At 34.8% G+C, this 26,968-nt stretch overlaps 1 protein-coding gene across 3 annotated transcripts in view; it reads left to right on the top strand.

The window, feature by feature from the left end:
* The window catches only part of CNTN5 (contactin 5), a gene marked incomplete at both ends in the record, with an annotated part of 772,249 nt that overhangs the window by 581,894 nt on the left and 163,387 nt on the right, over window positions 1–26,968 (top strand). For all 3 annotated transcript variants that reach the window (XM_079707897.1, XM_079707896.1, XM_079707895.1), the window contains 2 exons: window positions 1,497–1,624; window positions 3,884–4,059. In XM_079707897.1, coding sequence (XP_079564023.1) covers window positions 1,497–1,624; window positions 3,884–4,059 — 304 coding nt within the window. The remainder of the gene's footprint in view (window positions 1–1,496; window positions 1,625–3,883; window positions 4,060–26,968) is intronic.

The raw sequence follows: 26,968 nt of genomic DNA, 5'->3' as shown, positions 1-26,968 counted from the left end.
GTACATATATTCAATTTTTATAGAAATAGCGCTGTCTAAATAACAAACAGAATTTTTCATTGACCATCTTAAATGGATTATATAAATTTAGAGACCACTGTGTTTTCCAAATGTCTCAATATCCCTGCTAGACATAAATTACAGTCAAATCCTCTATTCCTAGTTTGGCTTGCTTCTAAATTTGGCTCCCTCATACATTGTAAATCAAATTTGATCCATATTGAAAACAGTGTGATATTTTAAAACTGGTCTCTTTATGGATAATAATATGTAAGTATAAATTAGTAAACAATATTCAGCAGCCTAGAATCTAATCCAATTGTTAAAAGTTCAATACTGTCCATAACCATCAGTTCTGGACTGATTGGCAAAACTGAATACATATTTTAAAACAACATAAATGATGTTGATAAACTGATTTAGCCATGATTCTTGTATCTTAAATAGTGTAATGTTATCATGTTGCCCTGCAATAACTATCCTTTTCAGAACTAGGAGGATCCAATTTTAGGAGTTTAAGTTCAGTGAGACCTTCAGTTTTCTACCAAAAGTAGCACAGACTGTTACTTCCTATTTTCTAAAAGAAGTCAGTCTAAATTCTAGTGGCATATCAAATAAAATCACAACAGCCATTTCTGTTATTTCTCAGGTTGCTTCAGTAGGTCGATGCACTGGTGAAATAATAGGTTATACTTCAGGAGCATAAGAGGGAGAAAAGGACAAAAATTCTAATTAAGTTTGATATCCTTATATTTCTGGAATGATGAATACACAGGAGAATATGGTAATCCTGAATGTCAACCTCATTTTCACAGAACTTCTAAAAATTTTTAATAATGCTTTAATTTCTCACCTTCATATAAGACTCAAGATACAGTTTTGATAAAGGTCTTGAAAGAGCCCAAATGAAAATTCAGATGTCATGTTTTTACGTTTGAAAAGTGCAGTGCGAGCAGCCCAGGTTTCAGGTATCAGGTCTGTCACGGCCTTGCTACACGGGTTGCACTGCAGAGAAACCACCATAAATCATCTCGAGGCTGTATACAATTAATTTTATGTTTGTACTTGTCCTCCTCTATGTTTTTATGCTGTTTCTTTTTATATTTGATTTTTGAGGTCATTCTTGGTTTGAGGTGAAATACCTCAAGCTTCATATTAAAATAATGCTGGTGATATTATAGTATAAGTTTGAATAACCAAATTCAGGGTCACCTTTTTTCCACAAGTTTTAAAAGGAACTGTCATAAAGTTGTCAAAAGAAAAATAACCTGTAACTCCCTAACTCTTTTAAATATAAGAAGGTATTATGTGGGTTTATTGCATAATTTCTTGAAGGGCAAAACATTTCTCCTATCACTGCATATTTTCACAATTATCCTTTATATTATTTATTATTACTTGGAAGTGGTTTCAGACTTCATGAGAGTTTCTTACCACTTAGTTGATTTGCAGTAAAACAGGAAAAAAAAAAACAAAACCTTTTTAATAATTTTCAGAATAGCTATTCTTCCAGACGGGAGTCTACGGATCCTAAATGCTTCTAAATCAGATGAGGGAGAGTACGTTTGCCAAGGGGAAAATGTCTTTGGTTCTGCTGAAATCATAGCTTCCGTTTCTGTGAAAGGTAAGAAAATGTGGCTAAATGTTTTATAAGCATAGTTTCATGGCCATATCAGAAAGTGAATAAATATAATGTGCGTGTATGTGTATTTGCACGTATGTGAGTGCATGTTCCTGTTCAAGAAATATATTGTACACAAAGAGCTAACACAGTCGAATTGTCCCTTTCTATTATTTATGGGACTATGAAGAAAGGAACACCTTGTTGGTAGAAATTTAAATATTATGCTCTGAACAAGCTATGTGGGAGGATAAAGAAAGCTTTCTGAAGTTTTAGTCGACGTCTCAAAATTTAAAAGTATGCCAACAGTATAAAAATATTTTCCTGAATCAAGATTAATTTTAGCATCAATCAGTAATATTCCTTTGTTACCCCTTCAACTGGGGGTTTGGGGCAAAAAAAAAAAAAAAAAGAGTAGCAGAAGGAGGACGTGAACATGTGGTGTTGAAATATACATCAGATGAACTGACACCAGAGCTACTCTTTGATTTCTGCATCAATGGAATTTTTATACACTGTAACATTTTAGTGTTATAAATATTACTGCTTAAATGTTTCTGTTAGTTTTCTAGTTCTAAAGTGAACTAGATTCCAAGCCTAGAACCTTCTTTTGAGACTATCTGCCATTGTTTAGTACTAAGAACATCTCCTATCTTAGACATTCTCTTCATTTGGTAAAGGAATACTTTTCACGATGAAGTATATCATTAATTTTTTCCATTTGTGCATGTAGTATATAATGAATCATACTTTGGACACAAAAAATATAGTAATGTTCATTTTCCCCTTTCTTTAGAAAGAGTAATGTAATTAAAATAGCCAGCACTCTGATATTTTAGAAAAGAGCAAACATCCAGGGAAGGAAGGAACATAATTTTAAAAATGTCTTCACTTATAGCATACATTACTAGAATCCAAGTCAGTCTTCCAGTCCAGGTCTCATTCCTTGTGTGTGCTAAACAAAGTTTTTCATAGTGAGGCAATGCTGGATCCACAGACTTTTAAAATTTATTAATAACAAAAATGTTCTCTGTTAATCACAAGTGGAATATTTAGTTACTCAGAATATTCTAATTCTCACAAAGTTTAAACTGCAGTATGCTGTGATGACCTGTCTTCTCTGATGAAGCCAGAATTTAGAAACCAGAATTTAGAATGCCACACAGAATATTTGACTTCCAGAATTTTAATATTTACAGTGGCATTCCTTTCCTGGTATCACTCTTTCTGAGACTGATTTGAAGGATGCTACCTATTAAAGGATCTTATCAGTGGTTAACAATGGTCCTTCATCAGACTACGCTATTGCAAACAGTAGAGCTGAAATAGGAAAATTAGGATAATTTTTCATCTGTGTCAGGCTTCTTGAAGTATCTACAATCAGGAACCTAATTAGGAAAAAAAGTATCAAAATCCTGTCTCCATCACCTCCCTACTTTATTAAAAAAATATATCATATTGCAGTTGTTTGATCATTAGCTTAACTAACCCTTAGATATACAGCTGATATTAGCCTTTATTGGTTTAAAGTTGCTCTAAACCCAGTAAAAATGTATCTATTTTTTAAAAAATTTAACTGAATCATTAAATAGTTAATGTAAGCATTTTTTCTCAAAAAACATTTCTATTCAATATTTTGCTTTTTTTTTTAGATCTCAATTAAAGCATCCACAGTCTATCAAAGGGGATATTTTATAATCAGCCAGAGGTGCCTCTTCTACTCCTCTAATTACAAGGTTTTGTAAACTATAAAGTGAATACAAGCTGGTATAGTAGTAGTATAGTTTTTATCTCCTTTAAGTTAGTAATTTGAAGGGAGGTGCTCCATATAACCTTTAAAGTGAACTCACTTGAATTATTCCTCCTTAGATGTGAAGCATTTTTTATTGTAAAAATTCTTTTATTTATATTTGATGAAACTTGAAGGTGGACAGGGAGGGTACAGCTTCTTTTTTCTAATGTTCCTGTTTCCAGAGTACAAAATGCTCTTTCTAGTTATGTAGTCGTTCCTCTTTTTCATCCAAGCTGACTTATTAACAGGAATAGGGACTTTTAAATCATCTGTTCCCTACAAATGCCTAGTAAAATGCCCTAACATACAAAATGGTAATATTTCAATTAATAATAATTTATTAAAAGATATTTATCTGGAACAACTATATTACATAGATTACTTATTTAATTTTGTTCTCTATTATTTAAAATACAGAATGAAGATGAAAACTATATGTTATGCTAATTAACATATTTTTATTTCTATAGAACCTACAAGAATAGAACTTACTCCTAAAAGAACAGAGTTAACAGTGGGAGAAAGCGTCGTCCTTAACTGCAAAGCAATTCATGATGCTAGTTTGGATGTCACTTTCTACTGGACACTAAAAGGACAGCCTATCGATTTCGAGAAAGAAGGTGGACATTTTGAAAGCATCAGGGCCGTAAGTTAATAAAATTTTATTCTTTGAGTAATAATACTTTTAGAAATTTAGACTCAAATGTAAAAACTTTCTTTTCTGTGAAATGTTAAGGAAAAATTAGGACAAAATTCAAATTGATTCAAACAATTATTTTATTTCATTATTTTATGTTATGTCAAAGTGAAAGTAATATTTATTTAAAACTCCCCCAGTAAGAAATTGGGAATACTTGATTATGCAGATCTGGTTTCTTTGCCATTTTTTTTCTATTTGATTAGTATTGTCAATATTTACACCTTACTTCTCAAAAGTTTTGTGGCTACATAAACATAAAAAGTGTTATTTAAAGCATTCTTAGCAATTACGATACAATAAGTAAATGAAATAAGCCTGCCTGTCCTACTCCTGAAGAAATAGTAATTCTTGGAGATTCTTTAATATCTCACAGGCTATAGAGCTTAAACATGCAACCCAAAGTCAGAAATGCACATTAGCCTTAGACAAACATTCACAGACATGCTCATTTCTCATCTGCCAAATCTTTCCTTGTAATACCTTCTTTTATATATCTATGTGACAATCAACTAAATGGAGTAAGAAATCTTTTGAACCAAATTCTATAGTATGATCATAGTGTCTTAACAGAGAAGTAGAAAAATGATCTTTTCCCCGACTGGCTTTTTTAAAACATAAAAGAGTAACATAATGATGGAGAGAGACAAGGGCAATGGAACTCAGGTGGCAGAGAGAGATTTTGGCTGAAATATCTCTTCTATATTGGTTAAAGAGGTGGATCCAAATACAAATTATGTCTACAAATACAATTTAAAATGCTACCACATACTTATTAACATCAGTTTATTCTTCTGTAAACATTTTGGGAAGCACTGGTAGACCACAGCTGTAATGAGCCCAAACATATAAAACTTGGCTTGGATTGAATTTTATTTTAAAGATAATGTGACACAGTGGGAAAAGTCCTAGACCCAAAGTAAGGAATTTTCTCGGTCAAGACCCAGCTCAGTCCTTAATCAGCTGTGTAACAAAAAGCCAGTCACTTGATTTGCCTTGGCATTAATCTCATAGAGCACTAAAGTGAGGGAGTTGGACCAGATAATTTCTAAGACCCCTTCTTACTCTAGAATTTGATAAATTTGTATTAGCAGAATAGTAAGAATGAATTTTCTTTGTTGCATTTGCCAATGTAACTTAAAGTAAACACTTTCTTCTAAATTATTCCTTTCATCCTGATTTACTTTGCAGTTAAAGAGAGACTGTATAAATAAGAAAACATTACCCAACTGCATTATTCACATCTCATTAAATAAATCAATTTTAATTGTCAATGGTTATGTTATATATAAAATATTTAGATCATGTTAAACTCATTTTCCTTGAATTTGCAATTTTTATTTTTTATTTACCTTGGGTCGATCATAGCTTCAAATTTAGAACAAATTTTATGCTATGAGTGTCATAAAACAAAGCCAGAAAAATATGACACAAAAATATTACACTTGAAAACAAAAAAATATACCATCAAAAATATTTCGTCTTAGGATTACCTGTAAACATTCATCTTGAGTGATCAGAAATATAAAGAAAAAATATGTCTAAACTAAATTTTGGGTTTGCTTCATAGAAGCAGCCTCCCTCTTTATTTTAAAATATCAGTAGAGAAATTAATGGTCTGATAAATTATATGAATTCTTGTTTTTTTCTCTTATGTGTTACCACTTTAGTTTCAGGTCCATTCATTTGTATCAATAAATACCTATAATTCTTTTCATACGGTTGGCAGTTAATAATACCTGCTGTATCTCTCTTTACACATATGCTGTTCCTGCCCTTGAGAATTACAAAATTGACTCTTTACTCCATGCAAACCTATATTGCTACAAGCCATAATAAATTAAACTCAGTTTGTAGACAGTGATAATAAACTCCAGAATAGAAAAATAAAGCAAATTAATATATTGAGAAGTGAGAAGAATATTTAGCTTAAGGTTATGTAGAATATATCACTTTAGCTTATTTTTAAAAATTAATAGAAATATGTTTGTACTTAAAATATTTGGAAGATTCAAAACTGTAAAGTTAGAAGAAATTGTCTATTCCCTCTACACCAATTACCTCAAACACTGATTGTGTCCTCGCTGGCTTCAAGGACATACATGGGAGAGAATCCCATTCTGTGACTTGAAAAAGTCAGAGAAAAAAAAAGAAAAACTTTCTATCCCCATCCTGCCTTTCACCTTGTGAAATATAATATGTCTGAGAAATAACATGTTTTAGAAGGAGGGATGAAAGTGTTATAAAGAAGCGAGATTTGGGAAAGCCTCTGGTCATGTGGATGCTTTCTGTTTGAGAGGCCAATTGAAGACTCTGGTAATAAGAGGGAAGGCCAGGGCTCAGAAGAGAGCCTAGTTGGGTGATCTATGGTTTGCTTTGAGTTTCAAAGAAGAGCCATTGAAGAGACCTTAGGGGTCTAGTCTTGTCCAACAGAGTAAGAAATCCCAGCAGGATTCGGGACTTAAGCAGGAATAGAGTGTGCATTTGACTGAAGTACTCTTTAGGTTAACTGACCTGGCCCTAACCCACCAGTGTGTGATTGAATGGGGGTGAATCAGAAGAGAAAGAGGAATATATATTTCAAGCATATTAACACTGCATAGTGTCAAATGAATCAACCAAATCTCTGAAAAAAAAAAAAAAAGATACCAATTGCGTTGATACTTTCCATCTTGTACTGCCAAAATATAGCTTAATGAAGTTCTCTACTTTTCAACTAGTTATAATGATATCTTTTATACACAGCCATTGGTTTACAGATGAAGCTCTAGGAAAAATTTTATGTGTAACTTTTATAACACCTATAGACAAGGTATATTTATGTTTTAAATAAAATAGTGCTTTTGGACTGCAAGAGAGTGAATAAATAAACATATAATCACATCAGGTTAAAATAATAATAGCTATTGCTTTGAAATCTATAATGAAAATGCTTCTATTTCTCTTGCCTCTTGACTTAGGCCATGTTTTATAAACCCAGCAATTTGACTGATTTTTGGAGTGAATCCATTATTGAAGCCACTGTTCAAAGGGTCCAAACAATCAATTAATCTGTAAACATTTGGTTCAATTCACCCAAATCCCTTTTTTGGCAATGATATGAGTTAACTGAAGGTGGCAAATTAGTGAGGCTATTTTTAAAATTTAATTTAGATTCAATTGTACAAGAAAAGGGCTGTGCAGGATCCAAGTTAAAATACATGGCCTTTCACCCCTAAGAGAGCACAGATTAAGGAGACAGATAGCAGGGTGGGCTAGCAATCTGCTATCACAGTGCTATCACCAGAGAACTCTACATACAGCGGGCAGAAGAATTTGGAATTTGAACTGGACCTGGACTGGTAGGATTTTGCCAGGTGGTTAGGAGGAGAAACTGCATTTCAGACAGAGCGAGCAGGTGAAGCACAGACGAGGCAGAGAGTTTAGAGCATGTCTCAGGAACAGTGAGGAACCTGTAGCCCTGATGGCATAGTGGAGACACAGAGTAGAGAATACATCACTATTTGTTGAATACATTTAAAGGAGAGCAGCAGAGGCCTCATTGTTAAAGTCACTGATTTCTGAGCCATGGAATTTGGGTTTTATTTGGAATGCAACAGGGAGCCATGTGACTCAGATTTGTTCTTTAAGAAGATAATTCTGACAGCTGTGTGGAGCATGGGTTGAACATCAGGCAGACTTTACATTCATTCCAGGCAGGTTAAGCAGAGGTTACAATGAGGAATTGACCATTATAAGCTTCAGCCTTAAATAACCACCCTGTTATCAAATAATCATTTGCAATCGTGCTTTGACACAATTGTGTTTTGACACAGTTTTTTATGTTGGTCAGAGGTCTTTGAGAACCTCTTAATACTCTCAGGATGTCTGAACAGCACCTGAACATGGCCGTGTGACTCCAAAGCCACAGTCTTAATGGAGGACTATGGTGATCCATCGTTCTCCAGAGACTTGAAATCCCTAATTATTCATTCAAGATGTAAGCTAGTTTTAATCCCTACAATGCATAAAGATCAGTTACACTGAATATCATGGAAGCCTGTAATTTGTTCCTTTTGGAGCAGAGAAAAAAGCCAAACATTTGCATTCAGGAAGGTTGGCAAAAGAAGAATTGCCCTTTCCATTGTGAGCTCTCCAAATGTGATAAATTGCAACTAAATGGGCAACCAAATCAAAGTGCACTATTTGATGGTCCTTCATACTTACTCAATCCTCTGGTTATAACAGTACACCCAGGAAAGCAGAGTAGGGATGTTTGACTCCATTTTTAAATGAGGAAACAGAAGCATAAGACTTTTCCAGGCCACATGAATTCTAAATTGGGGTAACAATATTGAATACACTGTGATTTTTAAACTACGTTATGTTGATTCTCCTTTATAAAGCTTACCCTCTCCACATTCATTGACCATTGTGTGTTCAGCCCTTGTCTATAAACTGTGGGAAATAAAAATAAAAGGGAGATTTGGTTCTGGTCTTCAGTAAATGTAAAGATGGCATAGAACATAAAGTAATTCAAGAAAAATATGACCATAAAAAATTACTAATTTTTTATTAGAGCCAAATACTGTTGGAGACCAGAAAAGAAAGAGATTAATGTGACTTTTTTTTGTCATTGTGGAGAAAAGTGAGGAAAGGAATTAATTTAGCACCTGCTATATGCCAAGCACTCAGCTTTCTATATATATATATATATATATATATATATATATATATATATATATATATATATATATATATATATACACACACATACATACACACTCACATACAATAGCTCATCAATTCCTCATAACAATCATATAAAGTAATATTATTTGGGAAGAAGGTGCCACCTGACCTAGACCTCAGAGGATGAGTAGCATTAGGAAAGGAAAAGAAAAAAGAGAAAATCAACCTTAGATCAGAAAAGATATTGTATCTCAGGGTTACAAGGGATCCCAGAGATTACTGAATTAGTCCTAGATTGGTACATGGATTCTCCATCAGTATCATCAGTATCCACTGTAATCCTTTTAGTGATGAGGAACTCACTTCTCTGACCTAATCCATTCCTTTATCAACCAGATCTGAATGTCAGAAAATTAGAAACTTGGAGTAATTATGATCATCTGTATACTAACCATAGGAATCATAAGGGAACATGCCTGATTCATAGCCCTGATTTGTGTGGAGTATTAGGTGGGTGAAGGGGCCAGAATATAAACTCCTTAATACCGTAAGATTTTTTATTAGCTGCAAGTCGTAGCCTATGTCAGTCTTCTTATCATGGTTACTTCTGTTCCTAGTTTGTCTTCTTAGGAATTAACCACTATTTCTTAAAGAGTAAAAGTGTCAGAGTAGAAGACAGCAAGTGCTCAACTGGTACCATTCTCTTTCTTAATGAATAAAAGTTAATGTTGTAAAAATAAATGAAATCACTGGACATACTGCCAAGGTTTACTGAGGCACAAAGCTCTTAGGACTTTGAGACCACCTGCTGCACCATCTTCTTCATCATATTAGCAGGTGTAAGTCTTGGAGGCACTTCATAACTAATCAGAAAATGTATGAAAGGCAGAGAATCAACAGTTCTACCAAAGTCACAAGTTCTCTTTGGCTCATTCTGCTCACTAGTAATAGTCATACTTCCAAGTAGTATGGCCTCCTGGACTCTGAGCCCTACCCCTCCCTGTCTGGCAAAGGGCTTGTCCATCCTCATCACTCAGTTTCTTGCCTCCTGGATCTTTGTCTTGCTCTGAATCCTGGTAATTCACCAAGTTTCTGTACAGAACTCTGCTGTAATCTTTTGACTATACATATTAGCTTTATAACAGTTTTCTCCTAGTCTTTCACCTAGTTTAACAAAATAAATTACATTGTCGGGCTTCCCTGGTGGCGCAGTGGTTGAGAGTCCGCCCGCTGATGCAGGGGACACGGGTTTGTGCCTGGGTCCAGGAGGATCCCACATGCCGCGGAGCAGCTGGGCCCATGAGCCATGGCCGCTGAGCCTGCACGTCCAGAACCTGTGCTCCGCAACGGGAGAGGTCACAACAGTGAGAGGCCTGCGTACCGCAAAAAAAAAAAAAAAAAAAAAAAAAAAAAAAAAAAAAAAAAAAAAAAATTACATTGTCACTTTAATAGGACAGAATAGATTAATAACAAACCAAAGCTTGGGAGCTAAAGAGAGGTTGCACTCAAAGGTCAAAGAATTTTCAGATCATTCCAGAAAGTGTACCACATCCATGCTCCCTGCTTGTCTGTGTTAGAGAATGTGCCTCCATCTACTCTCTTCTCAAAATAGCAACAGTTCTCATGGCAGAAAAGAATACACATCTTCTTAGTATGTGTATGTTTCATGCAGTCACATGAACATGACCAAAATATGCCATTAACACTTGTGATTCTGTGACATTTTATGTATTAATGACATAAGCTAAACTATGGGGTCCCCCAAAGCAAAGGCTAATATTCTGTTTTATTTTTGATCACTTTGTATGTCCATACAACAGCCACTCTGTCAATATTTGTTGAAGAAAAAAAAACAATAAAAATAAAAACTGTAAAAGCATTTTCTCAGCTTAGCCCACTACTGCATTATTTCATGTTTTAACATAATTAATTAACTACTGCATAAAATTCTGCTAAATTATATTGCAGAATAGTTTATTTCATTGTTTTATTATGCAAAATTGGACATTCACTTTAGGCCAGTTTGGAACTGAATAGAAGATGACTGCCTTAGATGACATCGAAGCCAGCCTATTATTGAGAGACTCTTCCTTAACTCTTGGGCTTTTCACCTGAGTAATCTGTTGACCACAGTACCCCATCACGATCACAGCTGGTGGTAACACCATATTGATTATCCACCTCCATTTTTATTCGAATTGGCATCTGGCCCCACAAAGCAAAATTTGAAGTGCGCCTCATGACTTTTTGTAGTTTGTCAGATGTAGTCCAATCAGATAATGCTTCCAAAGTCACACATATTAAAAGACAGTTTTAGCCATCTAAGTCACAAGCTTCACTTTGTTCTTTTAAAGGAAGTCCACCAAAACAAACCTGGGTATGATATTATGGTGATCATATAGAGCTTTTTTGTTCATTTAGAGGCTCCACTTTTGACAGCTGTTTTTATCTTTATGATACATTTACATAGCATTATGGGTAATATAAAAGTTACTAGTTTCTCTGCAATGTGCTTTAGTGCAGAACTGCAGGTTTACTTTTTGTTTTTTGCTTGGGTTTTTTTCTTTTGAAAGAGAGACAGGGAAAATAGAGCTTCTTGAAGAGAAAGGCAATTTTAGTATTGGCCATGTTGAGAAAAATCAGATCAATAGCCTGTGTTCTGTGACCTCTGAGAGGATAAAAGTACCATACTGCCCAGAGATTGTCATCAGAGCCAGGTGAGATGTTTCAGGTTATTGGATGGGGAAAAGTAGGCAGTAAGAAATAGAAAACACTCCTTTATCTCTTAACAGAATTTGCTTTCCTAGATTGTAAACTCCAGATATTAAATATGCTTTCAGCTCACTAACTCCTGAAATTAAGTGCTTACATGTCCAGGACTCCATAATTTTTTCCCTTTTGGAAGTTTTGTTTTTCTCCAAAATTATTTTCCCATTTCATGCCTATATTAACTCAAATCCAATCAAAGAAATATTTAATCCTGAATGAAGTGCTTCTGTCTTTGGTAATGTGACCACTGGTAGGCCTCAGTAAGTTTTCCAACCATTGTTATCGTTTTTAACCTTGACCATGAAGCCTATCTCATTTTTTCCAGTGTTGTTTATTAAACCAAGTTCTTACCTAAGTCTAAGTCATTTTCAACAGTGAATTACTTGCTTAAACGTATTAGTCTTTCTAATATGTGTAACAAACTTCTAATATAAATTTTCATGCAAAATAACTCTGCTAATATTTTGAGTTTCAGTTCAGAATTTCCATTATGTTTATTCATTATTACTCTAAATTTCTATTAATTATCCTGGAATTGTACATTGAAGAATAATCAATGGAGTTTGACTCCATACCTCCTTCTCCATCCCAATATGACAGACTTATTTTTATGAGACAGCAAAATCTTTGTAAATTATATATGTTCTAAACAGTTTAGAATAAATTAATGAATTAGTAAATAAAGTATCAAATGTTCAAGTTAGTGAAATGAGTTCCTAAATTAGCTTCAGAGCCTAATACTCATCTTTTCTCAATATTCTAATTTTGTACATAATCCTTGTTTGCTTTTATTTCTTTTTTAAGAGGCCACTATTCAAATCTTGGTAATTTTTAAAAATACCTCTCTCCTTCTTGTTTTTTTATACTCCTCTCCCATTCATCATTCACATTGATTCATGGGCCTGTTACAATGAGTCGTCTTAGGAAGGATAAATAATCGTGTCAATTTACCTTAGGATACCAGAGGGCATTGTAGTAGATGCTATGGAGTGTTGCCCAGGTTTCCCTTTCAAGACTGAGGCACTCTTTCCCTAAGCCATAGAAAGTATTGGCAGCTGATGGCTCTAAGCTGAGTCACTGTCTGGGAATGGCTCTCAGCCAAAGAGTGTTATCTGGCCCAAGTTATGCCCCACCCTCCAGCCCATAACCAAGGGTAAGGGTGATGAATGCATAGGGATGGTTAAAACGGCCGAGTCTTTTGCCTTAAAGCAGGACAGCTCTGAAGGGTCTCTCAACTACAGAGCTCCCTGTAGGATAAACTGAGGCTTTTGTCATGACTGCATTGCAATTAAACTCCCCCTCTGCTCAATTCTGCTTTCTTTATGTTCCCCATAAATGCTGATCCCAGTGGCATTCCCCAGTGGAGTCTCCATCTCAGAGTCTGTTTCTCTGAAACCCTGACCTAAGGTAGCCATGATGGCAAATGTCATCGCCGAGAAAGCACTTGAAGCAGGTATGAGTAATAATAAAAAGCAATGATAATAGTTCTCATCCACTGAATGCCTACTAAGTAGCCGGAAACATGCTAACGTTTTCAAGCATCATTTCTTTTACTTCCCACAAATATCCTATGATGTAGGAATTGGTTTTGTTTTCGTTTGGGGTTTTGTTTTTGACAAAAAAAGACACAAATTCGGAAAGATAAACAACTTTTTCAAATTTAAACAATTTTTGTATGGAAGAGTTATTATTGAAATGAATTCTGAACTCCAATACCACACTATCCCCCAACATATAGTAACAAACCTAGAGCATATCTACAGCTATTTCGGGAGATAACATTGTAAATTCCCTTCTTTCTCAATCAGTTTAATGTTAAATTATATCATCTTGTGAATAACATAGATAAATATCCTTCATTTGTTTTAGAATTTTTGGATCAATTATTCTCATTGCTGATAAGATTTTCATATATTCATCTAAAGTTACTCCTATAAAGTTTATGATTATGTGGTTACGTTTACACTATACAAGTTCTTTTTTCTAACTTTTGTAAACTTTACTATTATGAGCAATATTCTGTCCCTTTGCCAAAAATACGTTTCTGTTATATATATTTTTAAAGGCAACCCTACCTATCAGGCTCTTCAATGTTTAATTAATAGTTTCAGAATAAACTTGAAACAGTTTTATTATCTAATTAAGACCTAGGCTAAAATATATAAATAGAATTTTACATAATGAAGAGAACTTTAGCCCTTCCTCTCTCATATGTTTTATTTCATTTGATTCCCACAACATTGCGAGTCAGGCAAATTACATATAAATGAAGAAAATGAGGCCCAGGAAGGAAGGGGGTAAAAGGCCTCAGTGTGAAGGTTCGGAGCACCACAGGCACATTTATAGTACATCCACTATTACCATTTAAGCTTCTGAGCTGAAAACATCATTGTCATGGATGATATTACAAATCTGATTTGATGAGTAAAGATATGAAGAACTAAAACTAGCTGTAATTCTTCACAGTGGCATCTTGAAAATTGAAGACAGAAAGAGATTGTGTTTCTTCTCTGCAATCTCACCTCTTTAGCTAGACAACTCAGCTTATTTTTACCTTAGTTACTTGATCACTAGTAAAACATTAAAATTGTATGTCTGTAAGATCAGATCACACATTGTTTTAAAAAATCCTGCCATAAAATTTACCGAGAATGAATTGAAAAACATCTTAAAATATTCTATTACACTTGCTTCTTCAGATGTTCTGTGGGTGTGTTTTCTGATTAATTAATGCTCACTCTTCTGGCTGCTGTAATTGTATCATTTTATAGTGTGTGAACCCCTTTTTTTATCACCTTCCTTTTTTAGTCTTTTGAAAATTCTCTCAAAATGACAATGAGATGCAATATGTTACATTTTTTTACTGCTGATCAGGCAAAGAAAGTAGAGCATAAATTCCACATTTGAGACACTTTAAATCATATCTATTTTTACTAAGTATGTTACTTACAGAATGGTTGGTTTCATGTGAGTTTTTGGCCACCAAAATCCAGTTTTCAAGTCAGATATCCAGTAGGGGTTCAGATTCTTCCCTCTTCCTCACCCCCAGTGCTCTCAGTCCTTCCATTATAACTATTCCATCCCTCCACCAGTGCAAGTATCAAAATCTACTGTAAATGTCACTTGATTCTTTCATTCTAGCCTTTACATTTCTGGAAGTTAGGAATATATTTATTTTTTGAACTTACACAGTAACTGTATTCATTAAAGACTAAATAAACATTTGTGAATTTGCTAAAGGAATCAGTGAATGTAGGAGTATATGAACTAAAAATGAGCCATTTAGAGTAGGCTGCTTAGAAACAAATTGTTGACTATAATATCTAAATAGCAATTTTTACTTTTTTTTAACTAAGAAAAGTTTCTAACTTCCATTATAAATATAGAAAATGACAGTAATCAATAGTTTTATTCATTTTGCTTCACATGAACTTTTCAATATTTTTGATATTGTGTTGAAAGTAATTGTTTTCTTTGCAAATAATAATCCCAGGAGTTCTTAATAAAAGAGAAATATACAGTGGTTCTAGTTATCTTGTTGAAGTAATGCTTTTTATAGACTTTTTTTGTTATTTTAAAAAGAATGTCCTACATGGATCTGTGTATCCAGGGGATAAAATTTAACCTGCAGAGTGATGAAGTGCATAGTATGATAAGGCCCTCAATACTAGAATTTTTACCTTGTTGGAATAATATATAATAAAAGATTATTCTTTTTAGTTTCTGAAAGGCTCGGTAAATAAAAGGCTGTCCTTATTCCCTAATACCACATAAGGTTTAGGATTTTTATAAGCAAACATTGTTCAGTGTTACATTTTGAAATACTATTGATATAGAAGTATTGTGTTTTAGACTGACTCCTGTTATTATTTCTCAAAGTAATTTTCAAAGAGCTCGGTTTTTGAGAGGCCATTATTTTCAAGACATCTTTGAAATTCTACCGTTATTTAACAATTTCTCTTTCTGCATCTGTTTTGTATTAAGTTCTAAAGGGTGGCTAAGTGTTATGATATGTTTAGCTTGTAGCTTTTCAAAATCCTGCAGTTTCTCTCATGGACTATTTTTATCATATTACAACATAAAAGTGAAATTTAGGAGTCTAGAGTTAATAATCAATAGGTTGCCTCTCAAAGATGTTTCCTCTCTTAAAAAAGGAGAAGGAGGAAATTTTAGAAACAACTATTGGGCTATTATCATTCACTCCTTTCTTCATTTGATATCCCTTATATAAGGGAAGTAGAAAAGATCAACTTAGAGAATTTGGAAAGCATGACATCATTATCTTTAAGGAATAATTGATGGCTTTATAGAGTATTTATCAGTGTACAATAGATGAAATCTGAGTTTATCTCAGTTCCATAAAGATTTACTGAATGGCTATATGTTAGGCACCTGTCCAGGAATTGAGGATTCTGTAGCAATCAATAGCAAACATTCTGTGGGAGGTATATCACTACAACTGAGATAGAGCACCGTCTTTGGGGAGCTTGCAGTCTTACAGAGGAACAGGCATATAAACCAATATGTGGCAAGAGCACTGAAAGAAATATGTTTGGGGAACTCGGTCCAGGTTACACACCATCCAAACTGTGGAAGAAGAGCAGACTTCCTAAACCAAATAACACCTAAGCCAATTCTTTAAGGAGAAAAAGAGAATTGCAGGCAAAGCAGGGAGAGAACATAGAAAGGGGAAAGACATTACAGGTAGAGGCTAAGGATGAGGAAAATATGAAAGACAAAAGTGTACCAAATTCCAATAACAGTGGTGATCTTACAGTTATAGCAAACCTCATCTAATATAGTACTGTAGTGATTCTATTTTAAAGAAAGCGTCCCATATCACCTATGAAAGTGACATAAATGGTCATGATTATTCTTGGTTCCAATTATATCATGTTACATGTTCTTAGCAAAAGTAAAGCTGCTATATGTCTTCGAATTAAATCCAGGGATAAATTGTTGCTTAGCATAAGTATATGTGTTTTACATAAATTTACGTGTTGCTTGAAGCTTTCTCTGTGGTATATAAAAAAGAAATTAACTATTATAGTGTTAAGGTTCAATATTCAGTGTCATTTAGATAAATCTCCGAGAAGCACTATGTGATTTTTTTCAGGAGACTGCTTGTTATTCTAGGAGCAGCCGTAAGAATATAATGTAGTTTAAAAATTCAGGGGCTAAAATCAGAATTTCTGCTTTCTTCCATATTTTTTCCTCAAATACATTATATATTTTTTGAAAAAAGAATCATTCCTATTTTGCTAACCATTGCCAGTGCCTGGCATCATGTCAGGTAGATTAGTTGCTAAATAAAGTATTTGCTAATTTAATTATTATATAAACAAATACAATTTTATACTCTTACACAGAGTTACTTTCTCATTTCTTTGCTCATCTGCTAAATTATCACATAAAAAAAGAAATATACCAGTATCAGGAAAAGTTTTAATACATTTATTCACTTTACAAAAGCTTAATGGTTACTTGTCGTATATACAGCACAATATAGGGGCAGGGAATGTATGGCTGAGTAAAGCATGATCTCTCCCTTCTAGAAATCTTAATCTAGACAGTAGCAAACAACTCTTGAATGTGATAAATCTTATAGTACTAAGACATTATGCTGTTGAGAGAAAAAAACTCTGGAGGAGAAATGTGAATTGTTAACCAAGTATGTCATTGGCAGAAAAACTAGTTCTTAAGAATTAATGTTCAATTGAATTCAACTAAGTTTACTACTGAAGGATATTCAATCAACTAGTACAAGGTAAGGTAATAACCTTTCTGATTATTTTTAAATCACCCTAAAATCAAACCATTTTTCATTATACACCTTACCCATCTATAAAACCAAAAGAATTAACCATTTTGAAGCAAATTTAGCTAAAATAATTTAGAATACATTAATTGTGAAGATACAACACTGTACTAAACAGTTCAAGGATTTCATATCAAGAAGCCTAAGCAAAACTATAAAATACTACATTTTATCCTTTTTTAATTGCTGAGGGTCTCACAAAAAAGTATAGCATATTGACAAAATTTATTTTACAGTACTTATTAAGTATAGTGGTAGTATTTCCTAAAAGCATTTCTGAAACCTGCACTCTAATTGCCATTATCCATCACTTAAGTAGTAAGGAATACTAGAAGTGACATGTTTTGCTCACTGTTCCTATCACATCAGTAATGACTCTGAACAGGTTACTGCAATATCTCTGGTTTTTAAAATAACTAGCTAGTGTGAGAGATGCAAGCATTTCAATAAGAATATTTCCATGTGCCTTTAAGAATAATAAGGCAGAGTAAATTAAGGATCATTTTTCTTAGCTAAGTTTTTTGGGTTTTGCCCACATTGCTGTTTCTAACCATGTTTAATCTTATATCAAAATTCTGATTGTAATAATCCATTGGTCTGTTTTTTTTTATTTTAGATGTTGAGATATAAATATCTTAGAAGAAAATTTCACAGTTTAAATATCAATGAATACTTTTTGTACATATCCTTCTGTTCCTGTGAATGACTATAGGTAAAGAATTAAGGAGTAGACTAACACAATATTGTAAAACAACTATATTCCAATAAAAATTAATAAAAGAAAAAAGAATTAAAGAGTAGTTATTCTGAAAGTATAGAGGTAACCACTAAACAAAAAATCTGTATAAAAGTTAGTTTTTGCTGCAAAACAAACCACCCCAAAACTTAGTGGTTTCAAATAATCATTTATTTAGCTCATGACTCTATGGGTTGGCAATTCGGGCTGGACTCAGCTGGAGTTCATCTGCTGGTCTTGGAAAGACTTACTCATGCATCTGTAGTCAGCTGCCAGCCAACTTTGAGGCACTAATGTGGGGGATCAGCTGGCTGTTGGCTGGGGCTATAGGGTCAAATGGACCATGTGTTTCTCATCATCCACCAGGCTAGCCCAGGCTTGTTCATATGGAAACCTCAGGGTTTCAAGATCCAAGAGTAGAAGCATCATGATCCCTTAGGCTTAGGCTCAGACCTTGCTCAATATCACTTCTGTCACATTCTATTGGTGAAAACAAGTCATAAAGCCATACCAGATTCAAAGTGGGGGGAAATTCCCTGTGGCGAGGGGGATCCACAAAGTACTGAGTCCATGTTTGCCATTTACCTCCATCTGTCCTCTGGCCACAATGTTTTTTTACATTTCTCTAACTTGCAGCCCTCATCCCAGGACCCAAAAAATCTCATTCAATTATGATTCTAATTTCGTTTTAGTTAGCTTTTGCTGCAAAACCAATTCTATAAAATGTATGATCCAATTCTATGGATCAATAATTTGAGCTGGACGTGGTTGTTTTTTCTGCTGGTCTCAGCTGGGCTCCTTAATGAGTTTTCAGTCAGCTATCAGGTCAACTAGAAGCTGTTTGGGGAGGTGGCAGCTAGGATGGTTGTCTCTGCTCTAAGGGGTCTCTCATCCTTCAGCAGGCTCGCCTAGGCCATGTTGTGTGGTTGTAACAGGGCTCCAAATTAGCAATCTCCAATGCACACACATGTTGCAGTCACCTGTTTGTTCCATGTTTGCTAAGGTCTCATTGACCAATGCAATTCACTTCGTGAGTCACAATGAATGTGGGAAGGGGCTCCCCAAGGGTATGAATCCAGAAAGACATGAAAAACTTTGGGACCATTACTGCAATAATCTACCACGCAGTCTGAACAGTGCAAAATGATCCTTAACTTCAGTTATGGTATTTTTAAGACTAAATCAGAAGGTAGATTATACATGTGGAGTTAAGTAGGGGGAAAAAAAGAACATTTGGAAAAATAGTAATTTGCACAACACTAAAACTCAATATCTGCTGTCACTAGCAACACAAACTAAGTCAACTGCTGACTAAATTAACCAGTCACTATTTGAATTGACCCCCGTTTTTTTAAAAAATTAAGTCAGTTAAAGCACTTGATCTGGTTATTTTTCCATTTTATATGGTTAGTGTTCTCTTTTTTTAAATGTTAGGAAATATTAATCACTTCACTTGTTACTAGAAAATTGGCAGCAGTTATAAAGAAAAAAATTAACAGAGAAACATTAAATTTTAATTAAAGAATAAATGAATTAAATAGTATTTCAGGAAAAAGTAGCATATTCTGAGGACAATTATAATATTTGCTACTTCATCTATCCTAACATAATCCATGTTAAATGTCTTTTCCAAATATTTATTCTACTGATTTCTGTGCTTTAGTTATATTTGATAGGAAAAAAAGCAGATATATTTATTTATGAACTGCTGAAAAGAGATTGTGGATATATCTAAAGCTAACATGAAATACACTGAATATTCCATACCCAAATGAATTCATAGGTTCTTTTAGCCAGCATATGCCAGCTGTTTTACATTAATGAATGGTGGCATCATTATTTGTATTACTATTGATTTTGCTGCAGGTTAAACTGTTGGAGAGAATGAATGTACTTATGAAGCTGTTCACAATCTAAAATTAAATTTAGAGTTTATCAAACAAATCTGTGATAATAATAGACTAACCTAAGGACAATAGTAGAAGTGAAAAATTATTCCGAATTCATATTTGCAACTTCTACATTCAGTAATGTTACTTCCTGTGAAACATGTTTATATTTATTACTGTGCTTATAACTGTGGCTTTAAGGTATAATAAAGGAATACAGATTGTAGGATGTGAGTGTTTTCTTCAAGTAAATATTAGACTTGAGAATTCAAAAGATTTTAGGAGTTTCCAAAAGACATTTGAAGATAAAAATAAAGATGACTAAACTATATTGATTGAGACATGCAAACAATATAGTTTTTTAATGAGCATTAGGCATACTTGTTGAAGTCCTTGAACTCAAAGGTGAAGGCTCCACCTGTGAACACAATGGTAGAAAATTAATTTTCCATGAAGTCAATTTTTAGCTGGTAACATCAAAGGATACTGTCAAAGTCTTTCAGGAAATCCTCCAAGAAATTCTGATCTGTCATGATTATAAAGTGAATGTATGAAATCAAAAAGACCTAAAAAATCAACTCAACTGCTTGGCTTAATATACCGAAAGATAATTCAAATATAGATTTTATATGGATCTGTATAGAAATCCCATGTGTAGCCAAGATAAACTTAAAGAAATATAATGAAATATTTCTATATCATTGATACATAATAAAATGTGCTTGACTAAGCTGAAAATAAAGACTATCATCTTGTAGCATCCTAATGACATCAAGCTCTAGTTAAATCTGAAGACCTTAGTAAGCTGTTATAAAATGTCATCTTCTACCTATCTAGAAGTTCTTAATCAGTCATCGAGGTCTCATCTAACATCATAAGCTTTACATTTACTGTGTCATCAATGTAACCCACCAATAATTCTTAATGTTAAAACAAGGAACATGTTTTTGAGCTTTGGAATGCTGTTGTGTGCCTTTACTCAGTTATGCTGGATTGAGCAGGCATGGAGAACATATAACAGCAAGAAAACACCAAAGCAACTTGCCCCAAGATTAACTAAAATATGATCTTTGCAAAGAGACTTTAAAAGAATATATGGAGAGACATTCAAGATGGCGGAGGAGTAAGACATGGAGATCACCTTCCTCTCCACAAATACATCAGAAATACATCTACATGTAGAGCAACTCCTACAGAACACCTACTGAATGCTGGCAGAAGACCTCAGACTTCCCAGAAGACAAGAAACCACCCATGTACCTGGGTAAGGCGAAAGAAAAAAGAAAAAAAAAAGAGAAAAAAGAATAGGGAAAGGACCCACCCCTCTAGGAGGGATCTGTGAAGGGGGAAAAGTTTCCACACACTAGGAAGCCCCTTCACTGCTGCAGACAGGAGGTAGGTGTGTGTGTGGGGGGGAAGCTTCAGAGCCACGGAGGAGAGTGCAACAAAAAAGGTGAAGAGGACAAAGTGGAGAGATTTCTGCACAGAGCATTGGTGCTGACCAGTACTCACCAACCTGAGAGGCTTGTCTGCTCCTCACCCGCCAGGGCAGGTGGAGACTGAGAGCTGAGGCTTAGGCTTCATAGTTCAGATCCCAGGGAGAGGACTGGAGGTGGCTGCATGAACACAGCCTGAAGGGGGCTAGTGTGCCACAGCTGGCCCAGAGGGAGTCTGGGAAAACATATGGAACTGCCTAAGAGGCAAGAGACCATTGTTTCATGTGTGAGGAGAGGGGATTAAGACCACCGCCTAAATGAGCTCCAGAGAGAGGCACAAGCTGTGGCTATCAGCGTAGACACCAGAGATGAGCATGAAATGCTAAGGCTGCTGCTGCAGCCACCAAGAAGCCTGTGTGCAAGCACAGGTCACTATCCACACCTCCCCTCCCGGGAGCCAGTGCAACATACCTCTGCCAGTGTCCCGTGATCCAGGGAAAATTTCCCCGGGATAACACACAACGCGGCTCAGGCTGTTGTAATGTCATGCTGGCCTCTGCTGCTGCAGGCTTGCCCCTAATTCTGTACCCCTCCTCCCCCCAGCCTGAGTGAGTCAGAGTTCCCTAATCAACTGCTAGTTTAACCCTGTCCTGTCTGAGCGAAGAACAGACACCCTCAGGTGACCTACACGTAAAGGAGGGAACAAATCCAAAGCTGAACCCTAGGAGATGTGCTAACAAAGAAGAGAAAGTGAAATTTCTCCCAGAAGCCTCAGGAACAGCAGATTAAATCTCCACAATCAACTTGATGTACCTGCATCTCTGGAATACCTGAATACACAATGAATCTTCCCAAATTGAGGCACTAGAATTTGGGAGCAAATGTAGACTTAGTGTTTGCCTTCTGCATCTAATTCGTTTCTGGTTTTACGTTTACCTTAGTTTAGTATTTAGAGTTTATTATCATTGGTAGACTTGTTTATTGATTTGGTTGCTCTCTTTCTTTTTTAAAAAATAAAGATATATATATATTTTTTCCTTTTTACCTTTTTGTGAATGTATATGCTTCTTTGAGTGATTTTTTCTGTGTAGCTTTGCTTTTACCATGTGTCCTAGGGTTCTCTCTGTCATATTTTTCTTTTTATTCAGTATAGTTGTTAGAGCTTGTTATCATTGCTGGATTTTTTGGGTTTGGTTACTCCCTTCCTTCTTTCTTTCTTTTTAATATTTTTATTTTTTTATTTCAATAACTTTATTTTATTTATTATTTTTTTCTTTCTTTTTTTCTCCCTTTTCTTCTGAGCTGTGTGGCTGACAGGGTCTTGGTCCTCCAGCTGGGTATCAGGCCTGTGCCTCTGAGGTGGGAGAGCTGAGGGCAGGACATTGTCCCACCAGAGACCTCCTGGCTCCACATAATATCAAATGGTGACAGCTCTCCCAGAGATCTCCAACTCAATGCTAAAAGACCCAGCTCCACTCAATGACTAGCAAGTTACAGTGCTAGACACCCTATGCCAAACAACTACAAGACAGGAACACAACACTACCCATTAACAGAGAGGCTGCCTAAAATCATAATAAGGTCACAAACACCCCAAAACAGAGCACCAGACGCAGTCCTGCTCAACAGAAAAACAAGATCCAGCCTCAAACACCAGAACACAGGCACCAGTATGCTCCACCAGGAGGCCTACACAACCCACTGAACCAACTTTAGCCACCGCAGTCAGACATCAAAAACTATGGGAACTATGAACCTGCAGACTGTGAAAAGCATAGTAAGCTAAGCAAAATGAAGACAAAGAAGCATACGGCAGATGAAGGAGCAAGGTTAAAACCCACCAGACCAAACAAATGAAAAGGAAATAGGCAGTCTACCAGAGAAAGAATTCAGAGGAAAGATAATACAGATGATCCAAAATCTTTGAAATAGAATGGAGAGAATAAAAGAAACGTTTACCAAGAACCTAGAAGAACTAAAGAGCAAACAAACAATAATGAAAACACAGTAAATGAAACTAAAAATTCTCTAGAAGGAATCAATAGCACAATAACTGAGGCAGAAGAATAGATAAGTGACCTGGAAGATAAGGAAATAACTACCACAGAGCAGAATAATGAAAAAAGAATGAAAAGAATTGAGGACTGTCTCAAAGACTTCTGGGACAACATTACATGCACCATTTTTCGAATTATAGGGGTCCCAGAAAAGAAAAGAAAAAGAAACTGTCTGAAAAAATATTTGAAGAGATTAGAGATAAAAAATTCCCTAACATGGGAAAGGAAACAGTCAATCAAGTCCAGTAAGTGAAGAGAGTCCCATACAGGCTAAATCCAAAGAGAAACAGGCCAAGACACATATTAATCAAACTACCAAAAATTAAATACAAATAAAAAATATATAAAGCAGCAAGGGAAAAACAACAAATAACATAAAAGGGAACCCCCATAAGGTTAACAGCTGAACTTTCAGAAGAAATTCTGCAAGCCAGAGGGAGTGGCAAGACATATTTAAAGTATTGATAGGGAAAAACTTACAACCAAGAATACTCTACCCATCAGAGATCTCATTCAGATTCGACGGAGAAATGAAAACCTTTACAGAAAAGAAAAAGCTAAGAGAATTCAGCATCACCAAACCAGCTTTACAAAAATTGCTAAAGGAACTTCTCTAGAGAGGAAACACAAGAGAAGTAAAAGACCTACAATAACATACCCAAAGCAATTAAGAAAATGAAAATAGGAACATACATATCGATAACTACCTTTAAGGTAAATGGATTAAATGATCCAACCAAAAGACATAGACTGTCTGAATGGTTACAAAAACAAGACCCTTATATATTCTGTCTACAAGAGACCCACTTCAGACCTAGGGACATATACAGACTGAAAATGAGGGGACAGAAAAGTATATTCCATGCAAATGGAAATTAAAAGAAAGCTGCAGTAGCAATTCTCATATCAGGCAAGAAAGACTTTAAAATAAAGACTATTACAAGACACAAAGAAGAATACTACATAATGATCAAGGGATCAACCCAAGAAGAAGATATAACAATTGTAAATATTTATGCACCCAACATAGGAGCACCTCAATACATAAGGAAAATGCTAACACATAAAAGGGAAAATCAACACTAACACAAACATAGTAGGGGACATTAACACCCTACCCTCACCAATGGACAGATCATCTAAAATGAAAATAAGTAAGGAAACACAAGCTTTAAATGACACATTAAACAAGATGAACTTAATTGATATTTATAGGACATTCCATCCCAAATCAACAGAATGAACTTTCTTTTCAAGTGTTCATGGAAAATTCTCCAAGATAGATCATAACTTGGGTCACAAATTAAGCCTTGGTAAATATAAGAAAATTGAAATCATATCAAGTATCTATTCTGGCCACAACACTATGAGATTATATATCAGTTACAGGAAAAAATCTGTAAAAAATATGAACACATGGAGGCTACACAATACACTACTAAATAACCAAGAGATCACTGAAGAAATCAAAGAGTAAATCAAAAAATATTTAGAAACAAATGACAAAGAAAACATGATGACCCAAAGCCTATGGGATGCAGCAAAAACTGTACTAAGAGGTAAGTTTATAGCAATACAATCCTACCTCAAGAAGTAAGAAACATCTCAAGTAAACAAGCTAACCTTACACCTAAAGCAATTAAAGAAAGAAAAACAAACAAAAAAAAACCTAAACTTAGCAAAAGGAAAGAAATCATGAAGCTCAGGTGAGAAATAAATGAAAAAGAAATGAAGGAAATAATAGCCAATATCAATAAAACTAAAAGCTGGTTCTTTGAGTAGATTAAAAAAAAAAAGATAAACCATTAGCCAGACTCACCAAAAAAATAAATAAATAAAGGGAGAAGACTCAAATCAACATGATTGGAAATGAAAAAGAAGAAACAAATGACGGTGCAGGAATACAAAGGATCATGAGAGATTACTGCAAGCAATTATATGCAAATAAAATGGAAGATATGGACAAATTTTTAGAAAAGCACAACTTTCTGAGAGTGAACCAGGAAGAAATAGAAGATATAAACAGACCAATCAGAAGCACTGAAATTGAGAGTGTGATTAAAAATTTCCCAACAAACAAAAGCCCAGGACCGGACGGCTTCACTGGCAAATTCTATCAAATATTGAGAGAAGAGCTAACACCTAACCTTCTCAAACACTTCCAACATACAGCAGAGGGAGGAACACTCCCAAACTCATTCTATGAAGCCACAATCAGCCTGATACCAAAACCAGACAAAGGTGTCACAAAGAAAGAAAACTACAGGCCAATATCACTGATGAACATAGATGCAAAAATCCTCAACATAATACTAGCAAACAGAATCCAACAGCACATTAAAAGGATAATATACCATGATCAAGTGGGGTTTATCCCAGGAATGGAAAGATTCTTCAATATATTCAACTCAATCAATGTGATACACCATATTAACAAACTGAAGGAGAAAAACCATATGATCATCTCAGTAGATGCAGAAAAACTTTTGACAAAATTCAACACCCATTTATGATAAAAACCCTCCAGAAGTAGGCATAGAGGGAATTTACCTCAACATAATACAGGCCATATATGACAAACCCACAGCCAACATCATTCTAAATGGTGAAAAACTGAAACCATTTCCTCCAAAATCAGGAACAACACAAGGTTGTCCACTCTCACCAGTATTATTCAACATAGTTTTGGAAGTTTTAGCCACAGCAATCAGAGAAGAAAAAGAAATAAAAGGAATCTGAATCAGAAAAGAAGAGGTAAAGCTGTCAGTGTTTGCAGATGACATGATACTATACATAGAGAATCCTAAAAATGCCAAAAGAAAACTACTAGAGCTAATCAATGAATTTGGTAAAGTAGCAGAATACAAAATTAATGCATAGAAATCCCTTACATTCCTATAAACTAATGATGAATTATCTGAAGGTGAAATTAAGAAAACACTCCCATTTACCATTGCAAAATAAAAAAAAGAATAAAGTACCTAGAAATAACCCTACCTAAGGAGACAAAAGACCTGTATACAGAAAACCATAAGACACTGATGAAAGAAATTAAAGATGATACAAATAGACAAAGAGATATAACATGTTCTTGCATTGGAAGAATCAACATTGTGTAAATGACATACTACCTGAAGCAATCTACAGATTCAATGCTAAACCTATAAAACTACCAATGGCCATTTTCACAGAACTAGAACAAAAAATTTCACAGTTTGTATGGAAACACAAAAGATCCCAAATAGCCAAAACACTCTTGAGAAAGAAAAATGGATCTGGAGGAATCAAGCTTCTTGACTTCAGACTGTACCATAAAGCTACAGTAATCGAGACAGTATAGCACTGGCACAAAAACAGAAATATAGATCAATAGAACAGAATAGAAAGCCCAGAGATAAACCCACGCACATATTGTCACCTTATGTTTGATAAGGAGACCGGAATATACAATGGAGAAAAGACGCCCTCTTCAATAAGTGGTG

The sequence above is a fragment of the Hyperoodon ampullatus genome, assembly GCF_949752795.1.
Source record: "Hyperoodon ampullatus genome assembly, chromosome: 7".
NCBI classification, from domain to species: domain Eukaryota; kingdom Metazoa; phylum Chordata; class Mammalia; order Artiodactyla; family Ziphiidae; genus Hyperoodon; species Hyperoodon ampullatus.
Note: the sequence above shows the minus strand (reverse complement) of the source record. Positions and strands in the feature narration are given on the sequence as shown.